Source organism: Falco naumanni, chromosome 4 (assembly GCF_017639655.2).
Source record: "Falco naumanni isolate bFalNau1 chromosome 4, bFalNau1.pat, whole genome shotgun sequence".
NCBI classification, from domain to species: domain Eukaryota; kingdom Metazoa; phylum Chordata; class Aves; order Falconiformes; family Falconidae; genus Falco; species Falco naumanni.
This window is the reverse complement of record NC_054057.1, coordinates 63886082-63910160: the sequence shown is the minus strand read 5'-3', so window position 1 is coordinate 63910160 and position 24079 is coordinate 63886082. Positions and strand designations below refer to the sequence as shown.

Here is a 24079-nt window from a genome sequence, read left to right as displayed (position 1 = left end):
TGAAGGAACTGGAGGGGTGTAGGTGTAATGGTTTCATGCCTTTAGATGGAAGTTGTAACCGCTGCTGATAAGGAGCCTCTTGCCATAAGAGCAAACCTTGACTGAAGTATCTTTATTAACCGAACATAGGGCCAGTATGCAGAGATGTCTTCATCTGCATCGGACATCTCCAGCGTCTGTTTAGCGCGTCCTAGGCTCAGGTGGGCGGCTGAGCGCCGATGGCTTTTGGCACGTGGGTTACCACCAACATTCAGCAGAATTCTCTGCTTTCTGTGTTAGTTTTTCCCTGGTCTTGTTTCAGCTTTGTAGTTGTAGCAGGTGCTTGCCTCTTAAGTCTGATTTGCTGATCCTTCTAACGATTGCTTCTCCAGCTTCAGTGCTGGTGTGTGACAGACAAAATTCATGTAATCTCTAGTGATGTGTATAGATCCTCAGGACTGATTGCTCTCTGTTCTTAGCAAATGTCAATCTCTTTAGATTCAGAGGAAGGGTATAACATTCTCCTTTACTTCATGTCTTTAATTACATGGTGGTGTACCACTGGGAAATAGATGTCTTGCCTACAGCTGGACATTGTGCCCAGAAGTGTAAGAATTAACAGCTCTTTAGCTGTTCTCCCATTTACTGGCAATGTAAATGTCTCTGTCCTCAAGGAACCTTGTGTTGCAGCTGACTTATTTTCCAGTCAAGGTGACTTTGAGGCCAACCACAGCTTGCCTGTTCCACCTGATGTGTGTGAAAAGCTGTGGTTGAACAGCACATCTGTCAGTTACCTGTCTAGGGTTGGAGAGGGACCTTCAGTTAATCTTGGGGCTCCTGTGGATAGTTCCGGTGTGCTGTCACTACGTCTTCCCAAAGACGTGATGGGAATTCATTTCAGCACTCTTTGCAGATCAGACTCTGGCAGGGAAAGCTCTCTTCAAGGTACAGTCCTGTTTGACTAACATGAGTATCAGTGTGTCACAGGGTGCATAGTAAAAAGGAGTGAGTTTGAATTAAAGGGGTTTTCATAGTGTTGGAGATATTGGCACGATATTTCAGGAGTGAGCTTTGAACTGAATACCCTGCTTCAGACCTTAATAGTACTGATTAAATAATACAGTTGAGTAGGGATAGTTTTATTTTTATATACTACAGTTCATGTTTACCTGCATAGGCAGAGCCTAGAAAATTAGGAAGAAGTATTTTCCTTTGTACTCTGTAGTTGGAGTTCTTCAGTCATTTGTCTTCTGTGAACTTTGTCGTGTGTGGGTTTTGTTTTTGTTTTGTTTTCTTTTTTCTGTTCCGTTGTTGAAAGCATCTTGGTGAACAAAAGGCAGTGGATGTTAATTTTAATTTCTTACCATTCGGGTTTCTTTTTTCTTTTTGTTTTGCTACATGAGCCTGCAGTTCCTTTCTGCATTACTGGTTTGATTTGTGTTGTTTCTGAAAACTCTGGGATGCAGCCATCAACAGAGGGCCTTAATAGCTGTGTATTTTTTATATATATAAAAAAATATACATAATATGGTTTTATATATTGTTGTATATTTATTATATAATATACATTGTATTATTTTGTATAACATATATTCAATAATACTGATTATAATAATTACAACTGATAGAATTATTTTTATTTATTAAATTTAATTTATAAAATGTAAATATAAACCCAACCCTTTTAAACCCAAGTGTTTTACTGAAGTGTCCTTCCTGAAGTCGAGGTGGCCTGTAAATCTCCTGGTTTTCAAAAGGCGCTTTGAGAGCGTACGCTTTTATAAGAAATTGAAGTGTACCTCATGAGTAGGCTTTTCCATTTCTTTTGCAAACCAGACTGGTAATAAGTGGATGGGAGGGGAACATTAAATTAAACTTTCGCTTACGCTAATAGCAGACACTCCTGGGTGATAATGCCTGTGTTACTATCAGTTGACATTTTCATACCTTAATTTTATCTCCTGTTTACTCCAGAGATAGTGCTGGAATTATCTATCTCAATATAAAATGGGGTCAAGTTGCCCTTCCTTCCCGAATCCTGCGTTTTACGTTCTGAAATAAGTAGCCTTCATCTCATCCTGTGCCGTGTTCCCACACAGCCTTTCACTCCGCGCAGTTAGTCCCGCTCTGCTGCTCAGTCATTCCTCCGGGGAGCGGGGGAAGGCAAGTAAGACTCTTATCCTTGGATTTTACTGATAGATAAAGGCATCTTTGAGAGAGGTGCCTTTTGGATCTCAGACTTAGCTTATTTCTTCTGAACCCTTTCCTCACATGTTTGGGGTTTTTTTTTGCGTAATATTGGAATAACAGATCTCAAATTTATATTTGGAGGATTGGTGATTTACAGTTGTCTGGCATACAATTTTCCTTGGGAAGTTGAAGCTTGCTTCAAACAAGGACACTTAAAGATGTCCTTATTTTTGAAGATAACAAAATTCATAAGGTTTTTGCAGAAACTGTTTAGTAATACTAAAAAAAAGGGGGAAGAAGAATTGTATTTTTGCATTACTTTGTATGTGTGCCTCAACTGACTCTAGTTAGACCTTTTAAGCTTAGAATACATTTAAAAATCTATTATGGAATGGCATTTCCATAGTTTTTTGTCAGATTCAGAATTACTCTTGTACAAAATCTCTTCTGCCTTTAACTTTGTACATATTTTATTACTTGTAAACATCCCTAATACCTTACTCTTGACAAAACACTGATTTTGTGCAATAAAAAGGAATTTTTACAGTGTTTTTCATGCTAAGATGGAAAGGAGACAGTTATTTTTCTGAAATGGTCTTGGAGCTTCATTTTACCGGCTTTCTTCCAAGATCATCTTCTGAAGTACTTACTGGAAGGTTGCTTGTCGTCATTTTTGTTAATGCAGGAAGAACACTTGCTGTTCTGTCAGCAGAAAAAAATACATCCTGGAGGTTTCCAGGGTTTCAGTCCCTGGGGATGCCCAGCTGCTGCTGGACCCGACAACTGAGGTCCGTGCAGATGGGTGGGTGCTGAGCAGGTATATGCCTTGTCCCTTTGGGATGTCCTGCCCTGGAGAAGGAGCATCTGAAAGACTAGTTTTAAATCCAGAATGTAATTATAAACAGTTCAGGCCTTGATTGACAGTAGATGGGACATATGCACCTTGGGGCAGGCAGCTGGGGGCAGTGATGATGCAGGCAGCCTGTCCTTCTGCTCAGTGTTTGGCGGTACCCTTAGGGCACGGGACTGGGGAGGGTCTGGTGTGTGTTAGACCAGGCCTATTGATGTGACTCAGCCAAACTTATGAAAAAATTTAGAAATCGAAAAAATTTAGAAATCAAAAAATTTTAAAAAGTAAAAAGAAGTAAAGCATACTGTTCTTGATGTTATGAATGCTGCTTAGTAATGACTCCCCAGGAGTGAGCGATGGAAACTGCTGGATCTCTGGGATGGAAAGCTGCCCTGAACCCATGCAGTCCTGATGTTGCTGGGTTGACACAGTCTCCTGTTCTCTCTCTGCCTCACTAACCCTGTGATTTATGTTGTGGTGCGCTTTGCGGCTGTAGTAAATAGCAATGTGAGGAATGTGCTCCCTGCAGCTTATTCGTTCAGCTCCTCTGTCACACGGGAGACCCTCATAAAGTACCAGCCCCCATCATTCATGTGTCAGAGCAGAGGCTTAAGGGTCGTCTGGCTTTGGGGATGCTAGTATGGCAAGGCCATCAACAATCCCTCTTAAAAGCTGCCTTAGCATTGTGCCTTCCTGCGTGGCTGGTGTTGCTCCATTGGAATTGCTTCAGGGGTGACACGTGGCGGGGCCCTTCCTGCCCTCCAGCACATCAGCACTCCCACCCAGCTTGGTGTCATCTGCAAACTGACTGAGGGACACTCGATCCCTCTGTCTGGGTCGTTGATAGAGTTATTAAACAGGGCTGGCCCCACCGCCAAGCCCTGGAGATCACCACGTGTGACCGGCTGCCAGTGGGGTGCGACTCCCCTCACCACCACTCCTCGGGCTCAGCCATCCAGCGGTGTTTTACCGCGTTCCGGCCATGAGCAGCCTGTTTCTGCAGGGGCATGCTGTGGGAAACGGTGTCAAGGTAGACGCCATCTGCAGCCTTTCCCTCAGCTGCTAAGCTTGTCACTGAAGATGAGGTTAGTCAAGCAGGACCTGCCTTTTGTAACCCCGTGCTGGCTGGGCCTGATCCCCTGGCTGTCCTGTGTGTGCCGTGTGGTGGCACTCGGGGTGATCGGCTCCTGACCTCTGGCACCGGGGTCAGGCTGGCAGCCCGTACTTCCCCAGACCCTCCTTCTGGCCCTCCTTGTAGGTGGGCATCAACGTTGGCCAACCCCCATCTGCTGAGACCTCCCAGGTAAGCCAGGACTGCTGGTTTCAGCTTTGTATCTTTTGGAAAATGTTACTGAGGAATACTCTTTATTACCTCGGGGAAGAGTTTGATAGCGTGCTAGAAGCAGATCTTGAGTTGTCACTTTAGATACTGACACTTCATGTTCCCCCCAACATAATTATTCATGCTTCTTCTACAAACTGTCTATAGATCATGGTTGTCATACATGGGATACAAAATAGTGGATTTTACTACTTCATCTGTTACAGGTTTACAGGCGTGTAATAGAGCACAGCATTTGGCTTTCTTTTGAAAAGAGACGAATAAAAAGCAGATGATCAAACAGGAGGATAAAAGGATAACTTTAGTCACTTAGCAAGAATTGTCTGGCGTGTCTGTCACTTCAGAGCTGTAGATCTTCACCAAGCCATGTCAGTTCGTGCTTGCTGCTTGCTTAACGCATGAACGCGGGGTGCTGACCTGCTGAAACGACGTGTTTTCTGCCAGCCACAGTGGTCGGTGGTAGGCTTCTTTCACCAACTGCAAGTCTTACGATGCGGAAGAAATAATAGCTTGAGATAACCTCAGAGTGATCTTCGCTATAGACCGCATCATAATGACTGGATAAAAGTCTTATTTTGTTTATCTCTTCTACTGGAATGAGTCTGTCAAAACAGAAAGGAACTGGTACTTCATTGAATCCCCTTCTTGCAGTACCGCTGAATTTCCTCCTGCGTTCTTTCAGCCTTAGCCGAGACCTGCAACTCGGGGCCCACCGAGGTCAACCTCCCCCCGCCCCTCCGCTGTGGTTGTGTTTGTCTTGCAGGAAGGAGGATTGTGTATATGTGAGAGAGATTCAGGAGTGGCTGGCATCCTTACAAGGTAGTCTACAGAGTAGTAAGATAAAAAAGAATTCTGGCAGAGGTTGTAAAATAGTTTTGCCAAAAAACTGAAAAAAAAACCCCAAAACCCCAAAAACTCTCCATGTGACGTATCAGCAGAAGCCTAATGCCAGTTGGAATGGGTTATTATTTTATATGCCTAAAATGAAGCAGGTCACATAGCATTTTATATTCTGTCATAAACCAGAATCCTCTTATTACAAATGCAGTGGTGTGGGGTAAATCTGACTCCCTGCCTAATGCCACTTGCCATTTACCCAACTCTTCTATGCACAAAAATCCGCATGGAATATTACGGAAGCAAGTTAAGGAAGCACACAAGTGTGCCCTGCAGCCAGGGACCAGGGGGAGTCCTTGGAAATCTTTGCCTAATTGTTTTGTTTATGAAACTCTGTGGAAGATTTCCAGTGGGTTTCCTAATGAACTGGTTTGTTGTTGAGACTTACGGCGATGCTGGTAATTATGCTCGGAACAGGGGGTCAAGACTCATCTTCTTTCCCACAAGCTTTCAACTACCAACCATTAAACACACGAACTATGCATTTTAGGGTGGTTTTTTTTCCTCCTTCTCAAAGTTTAACTCCTCATAAACTTGCAGAATACCCGCCACTCATCTTTGAGGCACATCCTTGCCATTTGTCTGCCTTTGTCACTTTGCAAGCCTTGGCTATCTGGGAGAGCACTGCTGTACGGGGACTGAGTAGAAGGAAAATTAAACCAGAGGCCAGGCTGCTTTATTTTTTTTATTACATTGGATGAGTATTAACTAGTTTTCAAGTAACACGTCTATAATATGATAACAAATTGGTTAGCTGTTTAAGAGTATTATTCTGGGAGGACTTTGTGTTTCTCCCGAAGGCTGAAACTCTGTACCTTGTCCTAGAAATTTATGGAGAGCAGCTTCGGAGCGGTGCCTGCGTTAGCAGTATGTGGTCCTGTAATACACAACAAGAATTTCTTGGCTGCCTTTTGAATGTAACTGTCTTGCTTTCCCAGTAACTTGCCTTTAGGCTTCATTGTTAGGAAAAAGCAGATAGAAGAGCTTTAAGCAAAGATTTTGGTCTGGCATTTAATGGTGGCATAATAGCTGAAGGAACTTCAACTTTGAGTTTGTTGCGTTTTCTTATATTTAAATTTCCATTATGGCAAAATGGCTTAAGACTGGCTGAGTCTTAAGCAACTGTGCGGTGGGCCCTGATTTCCTCTAAATGTGAGGGGGTTTTCCATGGGAACCAGTGGTGCCAATTTAAATATATCGTTCTTGTGACTATTTCTGCATAAAGAGAAGAGTTATTTTACATTAACTTTTTATATGTTGTGAAACAGATGGGGCTCAGCCTAGTGTGAATAGCTTACACAAAAGCTGTGCTGAAGGTTGAGGTTGAATGAGGCTGTGTTTTTCCATATATCATTTGATTTTATTACTTCAAGGAGACAGTCTTTTTATTTGACTGTTATTTTATATAGGCTTATTAGTGTTTTTATTTTTTAAATGAAATTGCAAATAACTGTTACACGTTCAGTAGCCATAAATTCCCCCTCTATCAGTCTTTGAGTTATAATTGATGAGACAGGGTTCCTGATGCAGTCAGATATTTTACCGCAGCCTCCAAGTTTTAGTAGCAGATAACAAAACAATAAGTAGAGGAAGAATGTTGGCTTTCTGTATTTGAGAAGAGCTTCACTGTGCATTTCCTTGCAGTGTTTTTGTATGTGCTGAGATTGCAAGTTGCCTTTGCGTGTTCTTGCTCTGTATGGTTAACGGTCATTAGCTTATGAGGAACGAGGGGTGAGGCTAAGGAGAGCCTCGGAGGGTGGAACAAATTCCGTTCCTGCAGATTTAGCGAAAGTGGAAGCTCCTCTTGTCTTGTTGCTGTTTTGGGTCTCAGATCCTCTGTGTAACTGAAGGCAAAAAGCTAACCCTAGAATTGTTTAGAGTTTTATTTTGCTTTTTTCTACCTCCATTTTCAGGACTTGCAGTCAGTCCTTGGAGATCCTCGTTATTAATATTCTGTGGTTTATTCTGTTGTTTGACCTGTTGCTCTGACAGCCTTGCTGTTCCCGAGCAGTTTGGCGTGGTGGTCTGGCTACCAAATGGAGAATGACAGAGGAGGGACGGGAAGATACTTGATTAGATCTCAGAGTTCCTTAAATTTCTCACCTGTCATTTTGACATGACAGACGTATCCTTCATGTTGCCATTTAGTCATGGCCTGTGCTTTGGGCAACCATAGCGCTCTTAAATTTTTCACAGGTCTACAGGTACCTAGGAGTTCTGTGAATACCTGAGTCGGGGCTCTGTGGTGCAGTTTTGGCTCACATAAAGGAAAAGCTTCTGTATTTCTTCTTAGTGGTGGTGGTGAAATGTAGATTTGTTAATTCTTTTTTTCTTTGTTTCTATAAAGTTTAACAATAGTGGAAGGTTGAAGTGTTATAATTTGAGGGGGGGGGGAAGGGAACACAGAAGGATGTGTTCTGCAGAAGCTGGGAGAGACAAAGGTGGAGGGTGTAGGCTTAATGTGTCTTAGGAAATACACATGTTCATGACTGCAGTTAAATATTTTGAAAGAAAAGCAACTCTGTGTACATGGAAGGGGAGGCAATACATGGAATTGGGTATCATTGACAGGGAAGCACAAGCTTGCTGTTTTTGTCCTGCCGTAATGGAATAAAGCAGGTAATTAATTGCAAAGGAAATTTCTTGCCCTTCTCCACCCACGGTCTCCCCCTCTGATCTCCCCCCTTCTCCTCCTTCTCTCACCCCTCACACATACCCTTTTGCAGTTGTATTGGAAGCATCTGCTGTATTAAGCAGGATCTTGCTGCTGGATCTGAGGGGAGGGAATGGAAAAATACCCTGGCCATTATGGGAACGTGAGTGTGATACAACTGCAGCAGCTGAGGAAATATAACTGTATGGTCCAGAAGAAGCCCCAAAGGAAAGAGGCTTTGTAAATTATTCATGCTTGCTAGTGTGAAAGCAATAAAATGAAATTAAAATTGGAATATAAACATGCATCATGTTAGATTTGTGTAAAGAAAGGAAGTTGGCGGTATGCAGGCTTCTAGTGTTGTGGTATGCTGGAGATTGCAGCCCAGTGTCATTTCTCTGAATAGCATCCAGATAGCTCGGTATGTGGTTTCTTGATAATCTGTGTGTACTTTACGTTTTCATGGGACTCTTAAGCTGGTGGTGGTTGGAGACCGTACTGCAGACCTTTAGGCCCATCTGACTTGGGATTTGCTGTGCTTGATTTGAAGGAGTTGACATAGGTGTGCTGCAGCATGTTGGTTCCAGGTTAGGATCAGAAAACGGGCTCTTCCCCTTTTAAGCCATTTGTTCATGCTTTGTAAAGGCAGAGGAGGTCAGTCTCCATTCCATAGCTCATTGATGATGTGTGCTGTGGGGTGCTCTCCTGTATTCCTCTTTGTAGCGGTGCACAGGTGCTTTTAAAATTTCTTAAGGGAAAGTGATTGAAAATCTGCTCAATGCAAATCCCTTGAGCCAGCATTGATGGTGGTGCTGGTGAGAGGCTTCTGCCTGGCCAGGAATGCGGAGCATGGCTACCATCTGTGTCCTGCCGTCCTTTGGCCAAATTGCATTTCCATCCTTTCTGTCCCGTGCTATTTTTCATTACATGAATTGGGTTTTCCTGAAAGTGCCTGTCTGTAAATGCTCCTTCCCACTCAGCACACTTGGGTCATTAGAGCTCTCCCAGTCAGAGCAGCAGAAGGTAGCCAGCGGTCTTTGCAAAATGGAAAGTAGGAGTTGGGAGGGAAGTGGCATAGCAGAGAACTGTGCAGAGAGAATCTCTTCTGTCTCTCTCAGTGGCTTCTTAACTATTGCTATAAATTTTTTTATAATGGTAGTAAAAAAATCAAAGAAGGGGAGCAGCAAGATGAATTTCATGCATTTCTGCTAAGAGAATGATAGAATAGTTTTGAAAAGGTATGGAGGAGGGGTGGAAAAAAAGATTCCTGCAAAGTGGCTATAATTCCCTCATTCTCACCTTGAAAAGCAATTTAGTGCATACTGAGAAAAGCTTTGCACCTTAGAGCAGAACTGAAAGGGGGCTCAACGTTTCACACACAGCAGCAGAGCCGTAGTTGCAGCCCCCACAAGGCCAGTGGGTGTTGGGGTGTCCTTTTCAGTCCAGCACCTTCTTTTGAGTTAAAAGTTTATAAAGAACTTGTTGCTAGACTCAGTCTGTTAATTCTGTGCTTCATCAGAGCAAACGGACATCCAAGCAAAAATGCCTGTAAGTACTCTTTGTGTAGGCTTGTACAATGGCAAGGGTGTAATTCCAGGAGTTAATTTTAACGAGTGTATGTTAGTTGAAATGAATAATGCACATTTTCTTTGACTTAGGCATAGGTGGTTTAGATGCAGAATGTATTGTTGTAGCCTTTTTTATTTTTCTACAGTCTTGTGAAGGATTTATGCGCGATGTCATGTGTAATTATGAAGTTTAACTGCCTTGTTCACTAGGTTAGCCTTTTATTCCTATAAGGCTTTCTTCAGTTATGAAGTGATACTAATAATCTCTTTTTAGCCTGAGAAACTCTGCAAGAGACCAGCTAATGGAGGGAAAGTAGGTTTGAGGTCAGACTCAGACCTGGTCTACATCAGCCAAAGTTATTGCTGTCTGATGATTGTAAGACAGCAGATGAGTGGTATACTGGGTACCAGTCACCAGAAAGTTCTAGCTTTGTTGGCAGGCTTAGAGGGAGAAGAGTCTTGGAGAGCATGGCAGCTTGTGCTGTCTCTGGTTTTGCCAAGGGCAGGCAGAGGCAGCACTTTCCCTTAAGCTGAAACAGCCACGTATACATCGGTGCCGTTCCTAGCCTTGACCCCCTCTAGTAACCCACCTTGCAAGTGGTGGAGCATTGGTTTGCCTCTGGAGAAAGGCAGACTCAGCTGACCAGGAAAGAAGGTGTTCCTCTGCTCTGACGTGGTGTTGGTGTCTGGGTATCTCTTGCAGTGTACCTGCCGCAAAGACATGGTGAAGATTTCCATGGATGTCTTTGTGAGGGTTCTACAACCGGAACGTTACGATTTATGGAAACAAGGAAAAGACATTGCTGTCCTGGACCATATGAAACCCACAGCTCTGACTAGCCCAGAGCTAGATGCCTGGAACGAGACAAAGGCAGAGCTGAAGACTAAATTGCTTCGCAGGTAAGGAGAAAAAAGGAAAAATGCTGTGTCCGAGCACTGTGTTTGATTTTAATTGCTAAGATTTTAAATGCTGTAATTCTTAGTTTGGGGTAGTTCAAACTTTTTTGTTGTTGTTTCTGTTTTGTTTTGTTACAATTCCTCTTGTAATTTTTCTTAGGTAATGTGCTCCCTCATTGTTCAGTTAACTTGAAATGTTACAGAAGCACATGTTTTCTGGAAGTAGGACGCTGTGTGCCCCCTCACATCTCATCTCTTATCCTCGAAGACAAAAAATCTATAGTAAACATTTATAGCTTCACTTATCAGAAAGTAGGAGGAGAAAAACCCCCATCAATTGCAAAAGGGATTTTATGCATGCCTTCCTATGCTTCCTTTGATCTCGGTATTAATTTTCTACAAGTTTGTGGGTTTTGTGTGTTACAGCATGCTTGAATTGAAAATCTGGCATGCTAACCTTTTACTGTTGGAATCTTGCCTTATAGGATAGGAGATGAGGAAGAGGACAACAAACACCGGTATGTGACTTCCATCATCAACTTAAATGACTCCTTTTTTTTTTTCCTGTCAAGTTTCTTAAAATAGTAACTCTGAAAGTGTTTTCCTTTTTCAGTTAGTTTTTTCATGTCTGCTTCCTTGAAATGGCACAGGAAATCTTTGGGCATCGAGGTTTCTCATGTCATCTTGGTTTTGTGTAGTTTTCTGAATTCTCCTCTTGCATCATTGGGGAACCTCAGCTATCTTGTGCCTGTTTTCCATTCTTGAGTCTGCAGTTAATCTATTGAATTAGTAAGGACATGTAACGATTAACTGGTTGTGGATAAAGCTAACTGGTCACCAAAGCAGGTAGTTAATAAAAAGCTGCCGCTGTCTCAGAAAGAGGGATTTGGAACTGGGATTCTGAAACACTGGAGTGTTTTAGACAGGGGCTGCTGATGGGAGAACCTTCCCTTCCTCATCAAGCTTGCTTGGAGAATGAGACTCTACATTCTAGGAAACTGAATCATCATAGGACTTTAGTGTACTCAGATGTGAGGTGTGTGCCCTTCCATATGCTCGCTTACCCTTTTTTACGTCATTCTCATTCCTGCTCCGCCTGTTACCCAGAGTGCCCGCAGTACAGCACACGAGCTTACTTCTTTCTGCTCTCATCTAGTAGTTGTTGAAAGTCTGGTATGAGTGTTGGCAGTCTCTGGAAATTGTACTGCTTCATCCAGATGCAGTATTCTGCTTGTAATTTCAGTTCCAGTATCGCTTCATTGAAATACAGGGAAAAAAAACAACTTTAGAAAGACTTTTAAGTTTCTGGGACCATCTTTGATAGGGACTTTGAGTAAGTTTAAAAACTGTTGACCTGATAATTTGATGATTGCTGATGTATTTAGGCATTCTAGCAAAGGAAAAGGTAATACACTAGTAAGGGTGTCTCTCTTCCTCTAGCACTGGTGTTTATGGTCTTCCAGGAGATTTCAGTCACCCCCTGTTCCTTTGGACTGGCGGTCCGGTGTCTTGCCTTTTCTACGTGAAATGTTTGGTCCCTTATTTTACAAATATTGAAATGGGAAAGTGTGTTGCCCACTAAGTCCAAGCCCCAAAAGACATAACAAATACAGTGTTTGGCAGATAACCAATCTCTGTGGTGTTGCTCCACTCCAGAAATTATATTCCTAAAATATTTTCAGCCATTCATTCTGCAGCAAGCTTCAGGAAAAGCAGCGTAGTCTCAGAGTCAGAAGTTGCCACTTAGGCTTTGTGGGCAGTGACAGGACTCCAGTGGGCCCCTGGAGTCTGCCACATCTGGAAATTTACTGCCTATGGCTGTTAAAGGTTACTTAAATATATGTAATGTTTGCATGGTGTGAGGTACTATATGAACACCAAGGATTATTTTCCCCTCTTCAAGCCTATTGCTTAGCAGAGGAGCCTCTCTCTTAACCTGAGCCTATTGCAAAAGATCCAGGTTACTTTTTTTCCTTATCTGCTCATTGTTTCCTAGATTATTTCAGTATTATCCTGAAGCAGTTTTGAAACTGTTGATTACTGCTTAGCAATAGTCTTTCTCCTATGTGTAAGTCTTGGAAAGACGTCGTTTTACTTGAAGACTGACTTTTCTTAGTGGGATGGACTTTACTGGAAGAATGGGATTCACCTCTGCCCAAACCTCTTCACAGTTGTATCTACTTAATTTAAATCACTTTGTGGTCTGTTCTTCAAAGAGTACAAATGGGGCTTTTTTGCCAGCTCTCCTGGAAAATGCAGCTTTTAAACTTTGCAGAGAGGTATGTTATTTCTTCTCTAAGGTCATTCATAGTTAGTTACCTTTGAAAAACTCAGCTTTGTTTACTTTATAGCTTCAGCGAGAGACTGTTTTAATCTAGTCCACAAAAAGCCTGTTTCTGGTATGCGAATTATGTCAGCTACAGAACATCTTCCCTTCTGGAAATGTACAGCCTTCAGCTTGTAGTTTTGGAAGCACAGTTTCTTTAAATGATGTGCCTTCCGCCTCTCTCAATTTCCCCTCAACTTCAGAGTGAGAAGAGTACTGCAAAAAGATCTTTTTTTTAAATCTACTGTGAGTATAAAGCTTTGTGATTTAATTTTTGCCTGGCATTTCTACACCACAGGAGTAAAACACACACTTAACTAAAAATAGCTTGTAACACTTGCTTCTGCTCTGATGCTTTCTTCAACAACACTGGAAAGTTCCGGCTGCAATGGATAAGTCTTACAGATTTATCTTCTTCTCCCACCTTGCTTTTCCCCTGCAGAGAAGGTGATGTGTACTTAGAATGTGGGTGAAAAGTCGATCCTTCTGGGTTCAGCTGTCTGTTCCTGCTAATGAATGTCTTGCAGGTGTGAAGTTAACATCTATACTTGGAGGGCTACCATATGGTTAGAGTCTAGTAATTATAAATCACTGTGCATATGGATCAACTTTCTTTTCTATTAATCATTTCATCTCAGGTTGAATTTTTTTCTGCCGCCTTTGTTGGTTAGCTGATTAAGGGTTCTTAACTTCATTGTACTCCAAATCTAATAGCAGCTGAGTTTCTGGGCTCTGAGGATGGAAAGCTGAATGTCAGTTTTTCGGGGGTTTTGGGCCAGTGATTGCAGTGTGATTGCGTTTTCCATGATGGTAGATGCGAGGCCGTACGGAAGATGCTGCTTTCAAAAAAACCCAAATAGGTGTCTGCATGCTAAAAATGGTGTAAAAGCTGCAGGTCTCTTCTGAAAAAGACAGTTTGTTAGATTTAAAGCCAACATTCAACAAGCTGTTTGATAGATCCTGTAGAAAGAATCATACTGGGTTTGGCGGGGATGGAGTTAACTTTCCTCCTAGCAGCCCACAGGGCTGTGTTTGGGATTTGTGGCTACAACAGTGCTGATAAGGCACCGATGTTTTGGCTGTTGCTGAAAGGTGCTTGCACAGCCTCAAGGCTTTATTTTTTTCCCACTCTTCACCCTGCCCAGTGAGTAGGCTGGGGGTGGGCAAGGGATTGGGAGGGGGCACAGCTGGGACAGCTGACCCGAAGTGGCCACAGGGATGTTCTATGCCATAAAGCGTCATGCTGAGCAATAGAAACTGGGACAGAGAGAGAAGGAGGGGTTGACTTCCAAGGTGGCTGTGGTTTGGAGACTGGCTGGGCATTGGTCTGCCTGTGGGAGATGGTGAGTGGATTTCCTTTGCTTATTTCTTTCCCTTTTTTATTCTTTCCTCTTTCCTTCACTTACTAAACTGTCTTTGTCTTGACCTACAAGTTTTCTGGCTCTTACTTCTTCCTGTTTTACCTCCTTGTCCCACTTGAGCAGTGGGGAGCGAGTGAGTGTCTGTGTGGGTGCTTGGCTCCCAGTGCGGTTCCTAACCAAGAGCCTTGATCCCGACATCTGAATTTGCATTTGTCTTTGCATTGTGGCTACTGTCATCTCTTTGTCTTAGTGGCGTTGACTCTTCAGAAAGAACGGAATTGCTATTGGCCTCTTAGTATTAGTCTGATCATATTAATGTGCACTTTTTTTAGTTAGGCTTTTTCACAGGCCTTGGACCTGGTGAATTATACTACTGAAAAATCATAGACTGCCTATTGATTATGCTATAAGCATTCATGGGACTGTGCTTTTAGAAACTGGCAGTGCTGGGTAATGTTTCGGAGCTGGAAGATGATGCTTTGCAGGCTTCCAGCACTTTGCCAAAGGGAAGCACGTATAGAATGAAAAGAAATGTTGGAAAGAAGGCAGAAGATGAAAGAAAGATGTATAACGAGTTGTCATCTATATTTTGAAATACAAGCAAAATAAATTTAAAATATAATTAAAATAATTTTAACTGCAGCTCGTGAGCTTACATTAGTAATGGTGGGAAAAAGCTCTTCAAGAAATCCATTCGTAGCAGCCATTAATGTCCAGATCTTAAATGTTGTGTTAAGCAAGGTTCATCTGTTTCCTTTCAGATATCTCTTTTGCCCTGTAGCTATTGTTAGCTACCTTGTGTTTTCTCTCCAAAGAAGATCCTTTTGTTTTGTGTTCAGCTTTTTAAGTCAGTGATCATTTTATATATTGAAGACTGTGCTTTTATGTCAGATCACAATTCTGTACTTCTAGGTCTCACCGAAAAAGAAGTCAACCCAGAAGACATAAAACAGAGGATCAGAAGTCTCTTGGCGATGTCATGGCTATTGAAACTGCCTTGGAAGATGTGAAAGTAAAAGAGGAGCTGAAAAGAGGGACAGACCTAGAGGAAGAGGAGAGAAGCAAAGTGATTGAGGGAGAAGGTGAGGGCCCTGCTCACTGATGGTAGATCACTTTGGTGAAATACTGGGGCAAGCTATCTCTCTAAAACACATTTGTAAATAACTTGTCTGCTGATGTTTATTTCCATGGAAATACCAGTGGAGTCTCTCCCAATATTAAATCTAGGGTCACTGAAATGCACCATCATTTACAGCAGCAATTGATTTTTTCCTCTCTTTAAGGATTCAGTCCAAATATCTTTCTTGGCAGGGCTTGAATATTCTGCCCAAACTATTACAGGTTTGTAAGAATATATATTAGCGGAGGAATATTTTTAAATATTTCATAGAGAAACAAATAAATATGTTTTGTGTCCTCCTGTGAAAGGGAATGATTTGTGCACTCCCTTGTGCAATTAATCTTTCCCCTTTCCCTCCCTCCCTCCCCATTTCTTGCAGAGGCTGTGAATAAAGTCAGCCTTAGGTTGTGTGGGATCCACAGCTGCTGCGTGAGTTCAGGTTCCAGGTTTCGTTTCAAGTCTAGCTGTAGGAGGGAAGCGTTTCAGCTTTCTTTGCATGGCTGAAGTTAATAACCAGTCCATGACAACTCCCAGTCCTTTATGATTTCTTCTGCATATGGTTAGTCCAAAGGCCTGACCTCAGCCAACTTGCTGGAGGCCCTTTTTGTGATAGCTTTTTTTTTTTCTTGGCTGTGTATGAAAGGTTGCAATTCTTGCTGGGAGTAAGCTTCTTTTTTTCCGCCTGTGTGCATGGTTAAGTAGTTGATGTGTCTGTGATGCACTCTCCCTTAGAGGCACTCTCGAGCATTTCATAAACACTAGTGAATTCATTTTCATATATTGTATATACCCGTTATTTGTTTAGCATTTGGCAGAAACTGACGCTGCAAACTGTTTGGAGAGCCTTGATAATGATCTTAAAGGAAATCTGTGGAAGCTCTGGGAAGAGAATAGAGGTCTTTGTTCAGTTCCAGAGTCTCCTAGCTAGAGAGTGTGTTTTCACTTCTCATGCGAAATAAGGAGTTTGCAAATGATCGTTGTACAGAGCAGGAGTAGCACAGTGCAGATAGTTGATTTCTATTGCCCTAAGCTTGAAAGTGTCATCAGGGCGTTAAATTGTACGCTCTTAGGTCTTGTACAAGTTTAACAGCTGATGCTTGTAATAAATGGCCTGAAAATGCTGATATCCCTTTGGAGACAAGAGATAAGTGACAAGGACAGATCCAAGATCATTAGAATGGCAGAGGAACAATAAAGTCTCTGTTCTAGCTGAACAGGTTCCAAATCATACACTTAGACTACATGTTACGAGCTCTTTAACTGTTAGCACAGGAAGGAAAAACTTATTTTCAGCACCATTGCAGAAAACGTCACTAGAATTAGACTATTTGCTTTGCAGTTTCTGAGCGGTCTAGTGCTTAGTGTGGCTGTTAGCAAGTACACGAGTTTCGTAATGCAATATGACACTTAAATACCAATAAGTTCGCTAGTTTTCTACATCCTAATGCCTGCATTACCTCTCACAAGTGCCTTACAGTTTCATCTTGGGGGAAAAAAAAAAAGCGCATCTGTTTGGAATGCCCGGTTCATTGCAATTGAGCTTCCCTCCCCCTTGCCTTCACTTTTTATATTCCTCTGTTTTTAATTTGGCTTGATTTTCTACTTACACCAGAACAGATACCTTGAGAAGGAGGACGAATGAGATTTCAAAGTAATCATTGGTAGTTTCAAAGTAGGTCTTATGCTTCGTTTTAGTTATTTGGACTAGCTGAGTATTAATAACTTGAGGTTTTCAGGATTTTTGACACAGATACCTTAAGGTGTTTTCTTTTGTTTCTTATGACTCAGCTTTATATTCATAATTTATTATGTTGCTATTAATGTATTTAGAATTTTTAGCAGGTTGTCTTGGGACTTGAAATTAAAAACGAGAGTCTTTAAGCCTTGCTCCTCTCTGGATGTGCTAAACAGCACACATACATCCTGTGAGTCTGCAGGTATGATTTGCGACACTGTGCTTGTTGAGTCCTGCAGACATGGGCTACAAACCATATATCTTACAGGATTCTCTTTTTTTTTTTTTTTTAATGTGAAAAAAAGCAGCGAGGTGCTGAACTGCAAAATAGTTGTGTGTTATTTTCCACTGTGTTTCATTAAAAGGCATTCCCTCGTATCCTCTTGAGTGCTGGTGATTGTAAACTAAGTACATAATTACATGAAGTAATACTGTGATCAAGATGCCGGTAAACCAGAACCGAAAACTTCTTTGCTGTTATCTGTATATAATAGCAAATCAGTTCATAACTGATTTTTAGATAGCCATTTGCTACGTGAGGGTTTTACTTCAGGCAAAATTTCAAGAATTGGCCAAATGTCAAGTAGTGGCTGGTCTCTCCCCACTTGTAAGCAACTTGTGTTGCTTAAGTTGGCGATGTAAAGTCATTAGGAAATGAGAATTTTAATGGGGTGGAAGGGCTATCATGAAACAATGTCATAGCATGAGAGCTTGTCCTGGAGACTTTCTGGACTTTCCTAGCATCATGTATTAAAAATAGAGCCTTTTCAGAATTCTGCTGGCAGTCACTGTGGCCATCTATGTATTTGTAGCTTGTGCTGTATGAAGGTCTGAGCAGACACAAGCCCCTAGAAGCAAGTAGAAGGTGTTTTCCTACTTTTGCTTTCTGCTTTTGTATCATCATCATGTTTGCATGTTCTGTTAGCATGGGTATGTACGGACTATAAACACTGGGCGAGTAGGATTGCTCTAGGTAGTATTCTCTTCCTAGAAGGAGGGACTCTATTGTAAGTGAAAATGTGAACTCAGTGTTCAGGAGTAACTTTGGGGTGGTGGAATAGTTTTTGTGATTATGTGCAGCAGTCTCCCACGTGGATTGAAGGAAAAATCTTGAATGCAACACAGATGTTTCTGCAGGTGCAGTGCTGTATTAGAGGGACGTACTGGCAGAATTCTCCTGCTTTCTTCTGTGTTAAGTTTCATCTTATCTCTGTGCTTGTGCTTCTGCTAGATAAATCAGTCTAATTTACAGTTTCTTTTTGAGCTGTTGACAGTAGAAATTATTCAAAGTTGTGGCTAAATCACTGATGCTGAAGTCCATTTCTAATTGTCTTTGCCTAGTACCAGGAGGTACTGCTCTAGCTCTTGTAGCAACTTTTTATAATCCATTTGCCCAAACCCTACGATGTACATTCCTGTGTAAGTAGTTTGATTTCCCCACCAACACCCCTTCCCCTCAAAGTTATTGTACACCTACAACTTCATGAACTCCGTATAGCATTTCAAATTAGAGAAGCAAGTCTTCTCGCCGTGAAAAAAGTCACACTACTGTTTTCCATGCGTACCAGCTCTACTACGTGTGCCTTCATGCTTCAGCAGAAGGCGGCTGATAGGCATTCCTCTGTTAACTTGTGTGTTGATTTATGCATAAAGATCCCTTTCCCTTCTAGAAGTATTCACAACAGCCAGATAGGGACTTTGAATTTTACATCACTTTTTCCTGGCTTCTGATTTTATAGATTCACTTGCAAACTATTTCGTTCATCTTAATGCAGAAAGTTTTAAACAAAGTTCTACCTGCCAGCTGCTGTCAAATTACCCATTTAGAAGTCAATAAAGCTGGTGAGTGGCATTTGTTTTGTTGTTGGATAGAGAATTCTCTGAGTGTATAGAGAGTAAATATGATCCGGTTTTGTGCAACTGGGGAAAAATCCAATTTGCCTTTCATTCAATATGTTTGTTTCTCTAAGGAAATTCAATATTCCTTTCTCTGTGATAGAACAAACCAGTTTATCTGCTGGACTGCCTACGCAAGTACAGCAATATTTGGGCTGGACTTGGGCAAATTGGGCTAGACTTGTTCCCATTTTTTACAAGTCTGTGTAAATAAAGACATCAGACCAGACTTCTGGGAAATGTCAAGGTTGAGGTATCCCCTAGAAGATTTCAGCAGGGATTTTAGCACTTAATCTTAGTGTGGGATTATTTACCTTTTCTTTTCAAACCCTTCCTCCTGCAGATACCTTGTTATTGTGTGATGGTTTATCTGATCTCCTGTTTACTGTGTTTGGCTGGTCAGCTTTCGTCTAGTCCTTCATGGAAGAGTTGGAATTGGTGAAGCATCATTATTAGGGTGAATGGTCTCTGTCTTTCCTTGTCATCAGCCCTCCTCCCCATCCTGTTAGGGGGAAAATGGCCTTTTGCAACACAGTCATCTAGTCATAGCATCTGCAGGTGAAAAACAATCTCTTATGAAATAAATTGAGCACTGGCATCTGTCCATGGAGCATCTATTATTTAGTTTCCTTTGAGTGAACTGATAACTTCGTTCATGAATTGAGGGAAGAGTTGAGCAAAGGGAACATACATCATTTTAGATGGAATAAGGCAAGATGTGAAAGCATCTCCTGTCCTAACCTAGAGGCGCTCGCTCAGGGGCCAACAGGAATTTCAATTACTGCTGTAAAATCGGAGTGTGTAGATCCTTTAACAGAGTTGTATTGGGAATATAGGCGGGGAAGACTTTCATGGCTCATCACTACCTCGGGTAAAAATATTAAGACGTGTGTCTGTTCCAGAAGTGGTTTTGTTGTCGCAGCTATGTAAGAGACTTGCAATGCTATGCAGATAAGATGAATGACAGTAAGCTGGGAGAAACAAGGACAAACGGAGCCGGCGTTGGGAAAGGATGTCTCAGTGCTGGCATGGTGTCTATAACAGGCTTAGTTCAATGCTGTACTTGATTTATGCTTTAAAGGCATCTTTTTAAAAGACCTTGCAGTAGAAATCTTTTGGTAATAATGATTCAGGTATCTTTGTTCGGTTCTTCATTTCCTGGGGCTGTTGAATGCATTGACACGCAGTGATAGTCAGATAAGAGCTATGCTTGTAAATAGAGGGAACAGTAAATGGGGGTGGTCCGGAGGCTAGGGCAGACTAGTGGTATAGAACGGTGGTCTCCAAATTTTTTTGATTGTGCCCCCTTATCAGCAAAAAAATTTTGAGTGCACCTCCTGATGTATATTTATTTATAAAATCTATACATGTAATGCTGTGCTAACATATTGTGTCCATTATAAAATACACACAAAAATAGAGATTGAAAAAAATGATCAGATGAAGATAAAATAAACACTATTAAAGACTTACTTCATTTATTAGTGGTAAAAAAAAATATTTTCTTCCTGCACTCCAGTTGATGTATCTGTGCACCCCACCTTGGAGACGGCTTAAGCAGAAAATTTGAAATACAGAGTCAGGGCTAATGCAATACATTACATGTTTTTTTGGCACACTGTACAGTTTCTTAGGGGTTTAGAAATTTTCCCTCCAGGCAACATTAATTTTGGCAGTCTTTCTGCTCCAGTCAAGAATTAAATAGTCCATAGAAATGACACAAGTCTTTTCTTTCTAAAGTGGGCTTCTCCAAGTCAATGCTGAATAAGTCTAGAGCTTTCAGTCTGCTTGTTGGAAAGGAAGAATAGTACCATAATGTAGTGTGTTAGTCCAGCATTAGAGCTTTTTGGTGAAAGGAGAAAAACGTTAAATGCCCAGAAATCGTGGCATATGAAGCTAAATGTTGCCTATTGCCTTGAAACAGGTGACTGCAAAGCAAAGGCCCGTCCTCCAAAAGTAAAAGGAGAGAGAAAGAAGAAACACCTTTTCCATCAACACCAACACCAGCTGCAAGCACCTCAGCCTCCTCTACAGCAGCAGCAGCTGCCACCACCGCCTGCACCGCAGCAGCAGCTGGCAGAGGACAAGGCACCGGCAGCACGGCCACCGGTGCCCCCAGCAGTACCCACATCGTCTGCAGCAGAAAAGAGCTTGCCCCCAGCTCCACTGAATATTGTCCACCCCTCAGAGGCACCCGTGGAGGAGGATGACTTTAAACCTCGGCCGATCATTCCCATGCTTTATGTGGTTCCACGGACCAAAAAGGTGGTGTTTGACAAGGAGCACATGTCCTGCCAGCAGGCGTTTGAGCAGTTTGCCACGCAGAAGAGTCCAAGCTGGCGGGAGCAGACGGTCCCTATGGAAATCCCTGTGAAGGAGGAGGAGAACGTGGAAGCAGAAAATACAGAGATGGCTGCAGAGGTCAGTGATTTACAGGTATGCATGACCAGGGAGTTGACTATAAGATATGCCAGTTTTAAGCAACAGGTTGAGGACCAAACTATTAGAAATGGTGGGGATAGGGGGAAATGTGCATTGCCATACCACACGGCACAATTAGCGTAGCTTTCATGTAGGTGTTTCCAAGACACAATGGTGCAGACCAGAGAGGGAAAAAATGCTGTGCTGTGCTGCCCTAACTACCTTCCTCTCCGCTCACTCCTGCGTGGTGTGGAATGTAGTTGGATTTCAGTCCTGATGCTGTAGCACTGCTGCTTGTGTTATGTTTGTGAACCGAAGTGTGTGGTTCTGTCAGTTCCTAGTGCAGAGTAAGTCTCTGTGACGTGTTCAGCGCCTTGCACCGGAGAGGGCTGTGAGCCACTGTAATTAGGTTGCATGCGGCATTTACAGTGTTGGCTGGCGCGTGGGGCAGTGTGTACAGTACAATATAAATATGCTTGTCGTAAAACAAACTGTGATGTTCTAGTAAAATGTTTCTGGTCCTATACGCCCTGTACGTAATTTTTATGCTAGAGTTCCTAGCTGTTTATGTGATGGACCAGACTTTCCATAAGCTGATGGAGTTGGCAGGCTTGAAGCTGTTAAAAAAACCACTGTAGTTTACCTTTACCCGGCATCTTAAGAGATAGCATTGGCTTCATCTACTCCAGTAATTGGCTTGGGAGGCTTTACTGATGGCAGCCAGAAGGCAGTGAAAAGTTTGCTGTGTAAATTCAAGTACTTTTTACGATAAGGATTCTGTCTCTGTTGTCCTGTACTCTCCTTTGTTTGCCAAGATATTTTGGGGTTCCCGGCTAGCTTGTCCTGGTTTGTTACAGACTGCTGCTTTTTCAAAAATGAAGATGGAGATAAAAAAGAGTCGTCGTCATCCACTGGGCAAGCCACCAACCCGCTCCCCATTGTCAGTGGTGAAACAGGAGACCTCGAGCGATGAGGGTGAGTGCACTAGCATTAGGAATGCTTGTATATCTTCTCTGATCTGAAAAATTGCTGAAGTCATTAACATAACTAGATGGCCTGCAACTTTTTGCGTTACACTTAACTGATAGAAAATGTAGCATGTTCCCGTTTTGATAACCCAGCTGGAAACAAAACTCATCTGTGGGAGGTGTACCTTCTCACTTCCCACCCTTTTTCTCTCAAGAAAAATATTTTGCTGGATGCCGCATGAGGCAGTGTTTTGGACAAAGGGAGAAAAGAGTTCGCAGAAAATAACATCCTAAAGTAAAAGCTCCGTCACAGATATTGCATTAAAATGAGATCTGTTCACCTCAAAGGGCTGTGGGGGTTAGGTCTGCTGTTACGTGTCTGGGGAAAGTTAATGCAACTTTTTGGTTGGCTTTGTCATCTGTGTGAGTGGTGGAGTCCCAACTTTTCTTGGCAGAGCCAGAAATGAGAATTGGAAAGTCTCTCAGTGCTTAACTGTACATCACTGATTTTTCTTTTCCCACATTCCAGTCACTGCGAATGCCCTAACAGTCTGAACAGGGTGGAGGGGGAAGACTCCTGTTGTGTAGTATAATTTACCATTCTGGGTCTTCCCCACATTATAAAGTACTCAGAATGTAAAAAGTCCACAGTAAGAAGCTTTTGCGTACTGGGGCAGGTGCGGGAAGGTGCAGCTGGCAGTCCCTGCTGCTTTCAAGGTACTTACAACCTTATATTCAAAAGGACGTCTTTCCTGTTCATTTTCCTTCGGAGAATATATCCATTGATTTTAGAGAAACTTGGTGTAGGAAGGGGATATTCTGTACGTACATAGCTCCATTTCCTTACCAAGGGTGATGCGTTTCATGTCTTGCATATGTGTAATGTGGAGTGAAGCGCTGAAAGGCAGTTGAGACTAGTTATTTTCTTCTGGTGTGAGACCTTGCATCAAACTTTGTGCTGAAGGATCCTCATTAGATGGATTCTTTTCACTGTTTTGACTTGTTGGATGGTGCATGGGGACTTTGCTGGCTGACTCAGGAGCAACTTTCTGTGAAAGCTGGCATTTCTCAGGGACTGATTTGCAGCACTGTTGGGCAAAATCTGATCAAACAGATTCTACCCTTCCCCACCAGGGAATAGAATTAGTTCTCTGCACTCCTTAATTTTTCAAGGCTAATGTATAAGGATGATCTGCAGGTTGCAGTGAGGAAGAGTGAGCATGTAAATTAAGCGATCACATATGCTACACTAAGATTTGGTTGGGACAAATTGTTAGTCTTTTCTACTTGCTTGAAGTATAGGAGCCATCCTGAATGCTGTGTGTCACCTAGAATCCATCCCGGAATGAGTGAAGGTGATGATAACGTGCAACAGTCACTTCCTTTTTTCTCTCAGTCTGTCACTCTGGATTACAATGCTGGTTTCATTGATTTCAGTGTATCATAAATCCTTGCCTGTCTCCTGATGTGCCTTGACTAAAATTTGGAGAAACATGTGGTTTGGGTTTTGACTTAGGTCTTAAAATGTCATTAAAGGTGCTTGATTTCTTCGAAAGGTGAGGGTTGAGCCCTGCTTTGGAAGTAAGACATCGTGAAAGTATCAATCTATGTACCCGAGGTCACTGGCCTTTTTAAAATTTTGTCTGTGCCTTACACAGGGCCGGACACATAAGCATGTGTGGCTGAAGTTAAGACTGTGGAACACCTCCTTGTAAATCTGTTTTGTTGGAGGGCTGGCTCTGGTGTGATGCACGCTGAACTGGCAGCCAGCTCCTGGCATGAGCGGTATCTTCCTTGGGGAAGGAAAGCCCAACCTGCCTGCTGGCCCGGCTGCTCCTGGTGGGCTCCCTTTCCAGGAGGATCCTGGGCGGTGTTG

At 42.3% G+C, this 24079-nt stretch overlaps 1 protein-coding gene across 3 annotated transcripts in view; it reads left to right on the top strand.

The window, feature by feature from the left end:
* KDM4B (lysine demethylase 4B) overlaps window positions 1-24079 on the top strand; it is a 93321-nt gene that overhangs the window by 48017 nt on the left and 21225 nt on the right. Inside the window, exons 9-13 of one of the 3 annotated variants that reach the window (XM_040591484.1) lie at window positions 10183-10379; window positions 10862-10894; window positions 14976-15145; window positions 20739-21235; window positions 22093-22210. In XM_040591484.1, coding sequence (XP_040447418.1) covers window positions 10183-10379; window positions 10862-10894; window positions 14976-15145; window positions 20739-21235; window positions 22093-22210 — 1015 coding nt within the window. Of the gene's footprint in view, window positions 1-10182; window positions 10380-10861; window positions 10895-14975; window positions 15146-20738; window positions 21251-22092; window positions 22211-24079 lie in introns of all 3 variants that reach the window. The other 2 variants (XM_040591483.1, XM_040591485.1) reach the window with 2 other exon arrangements.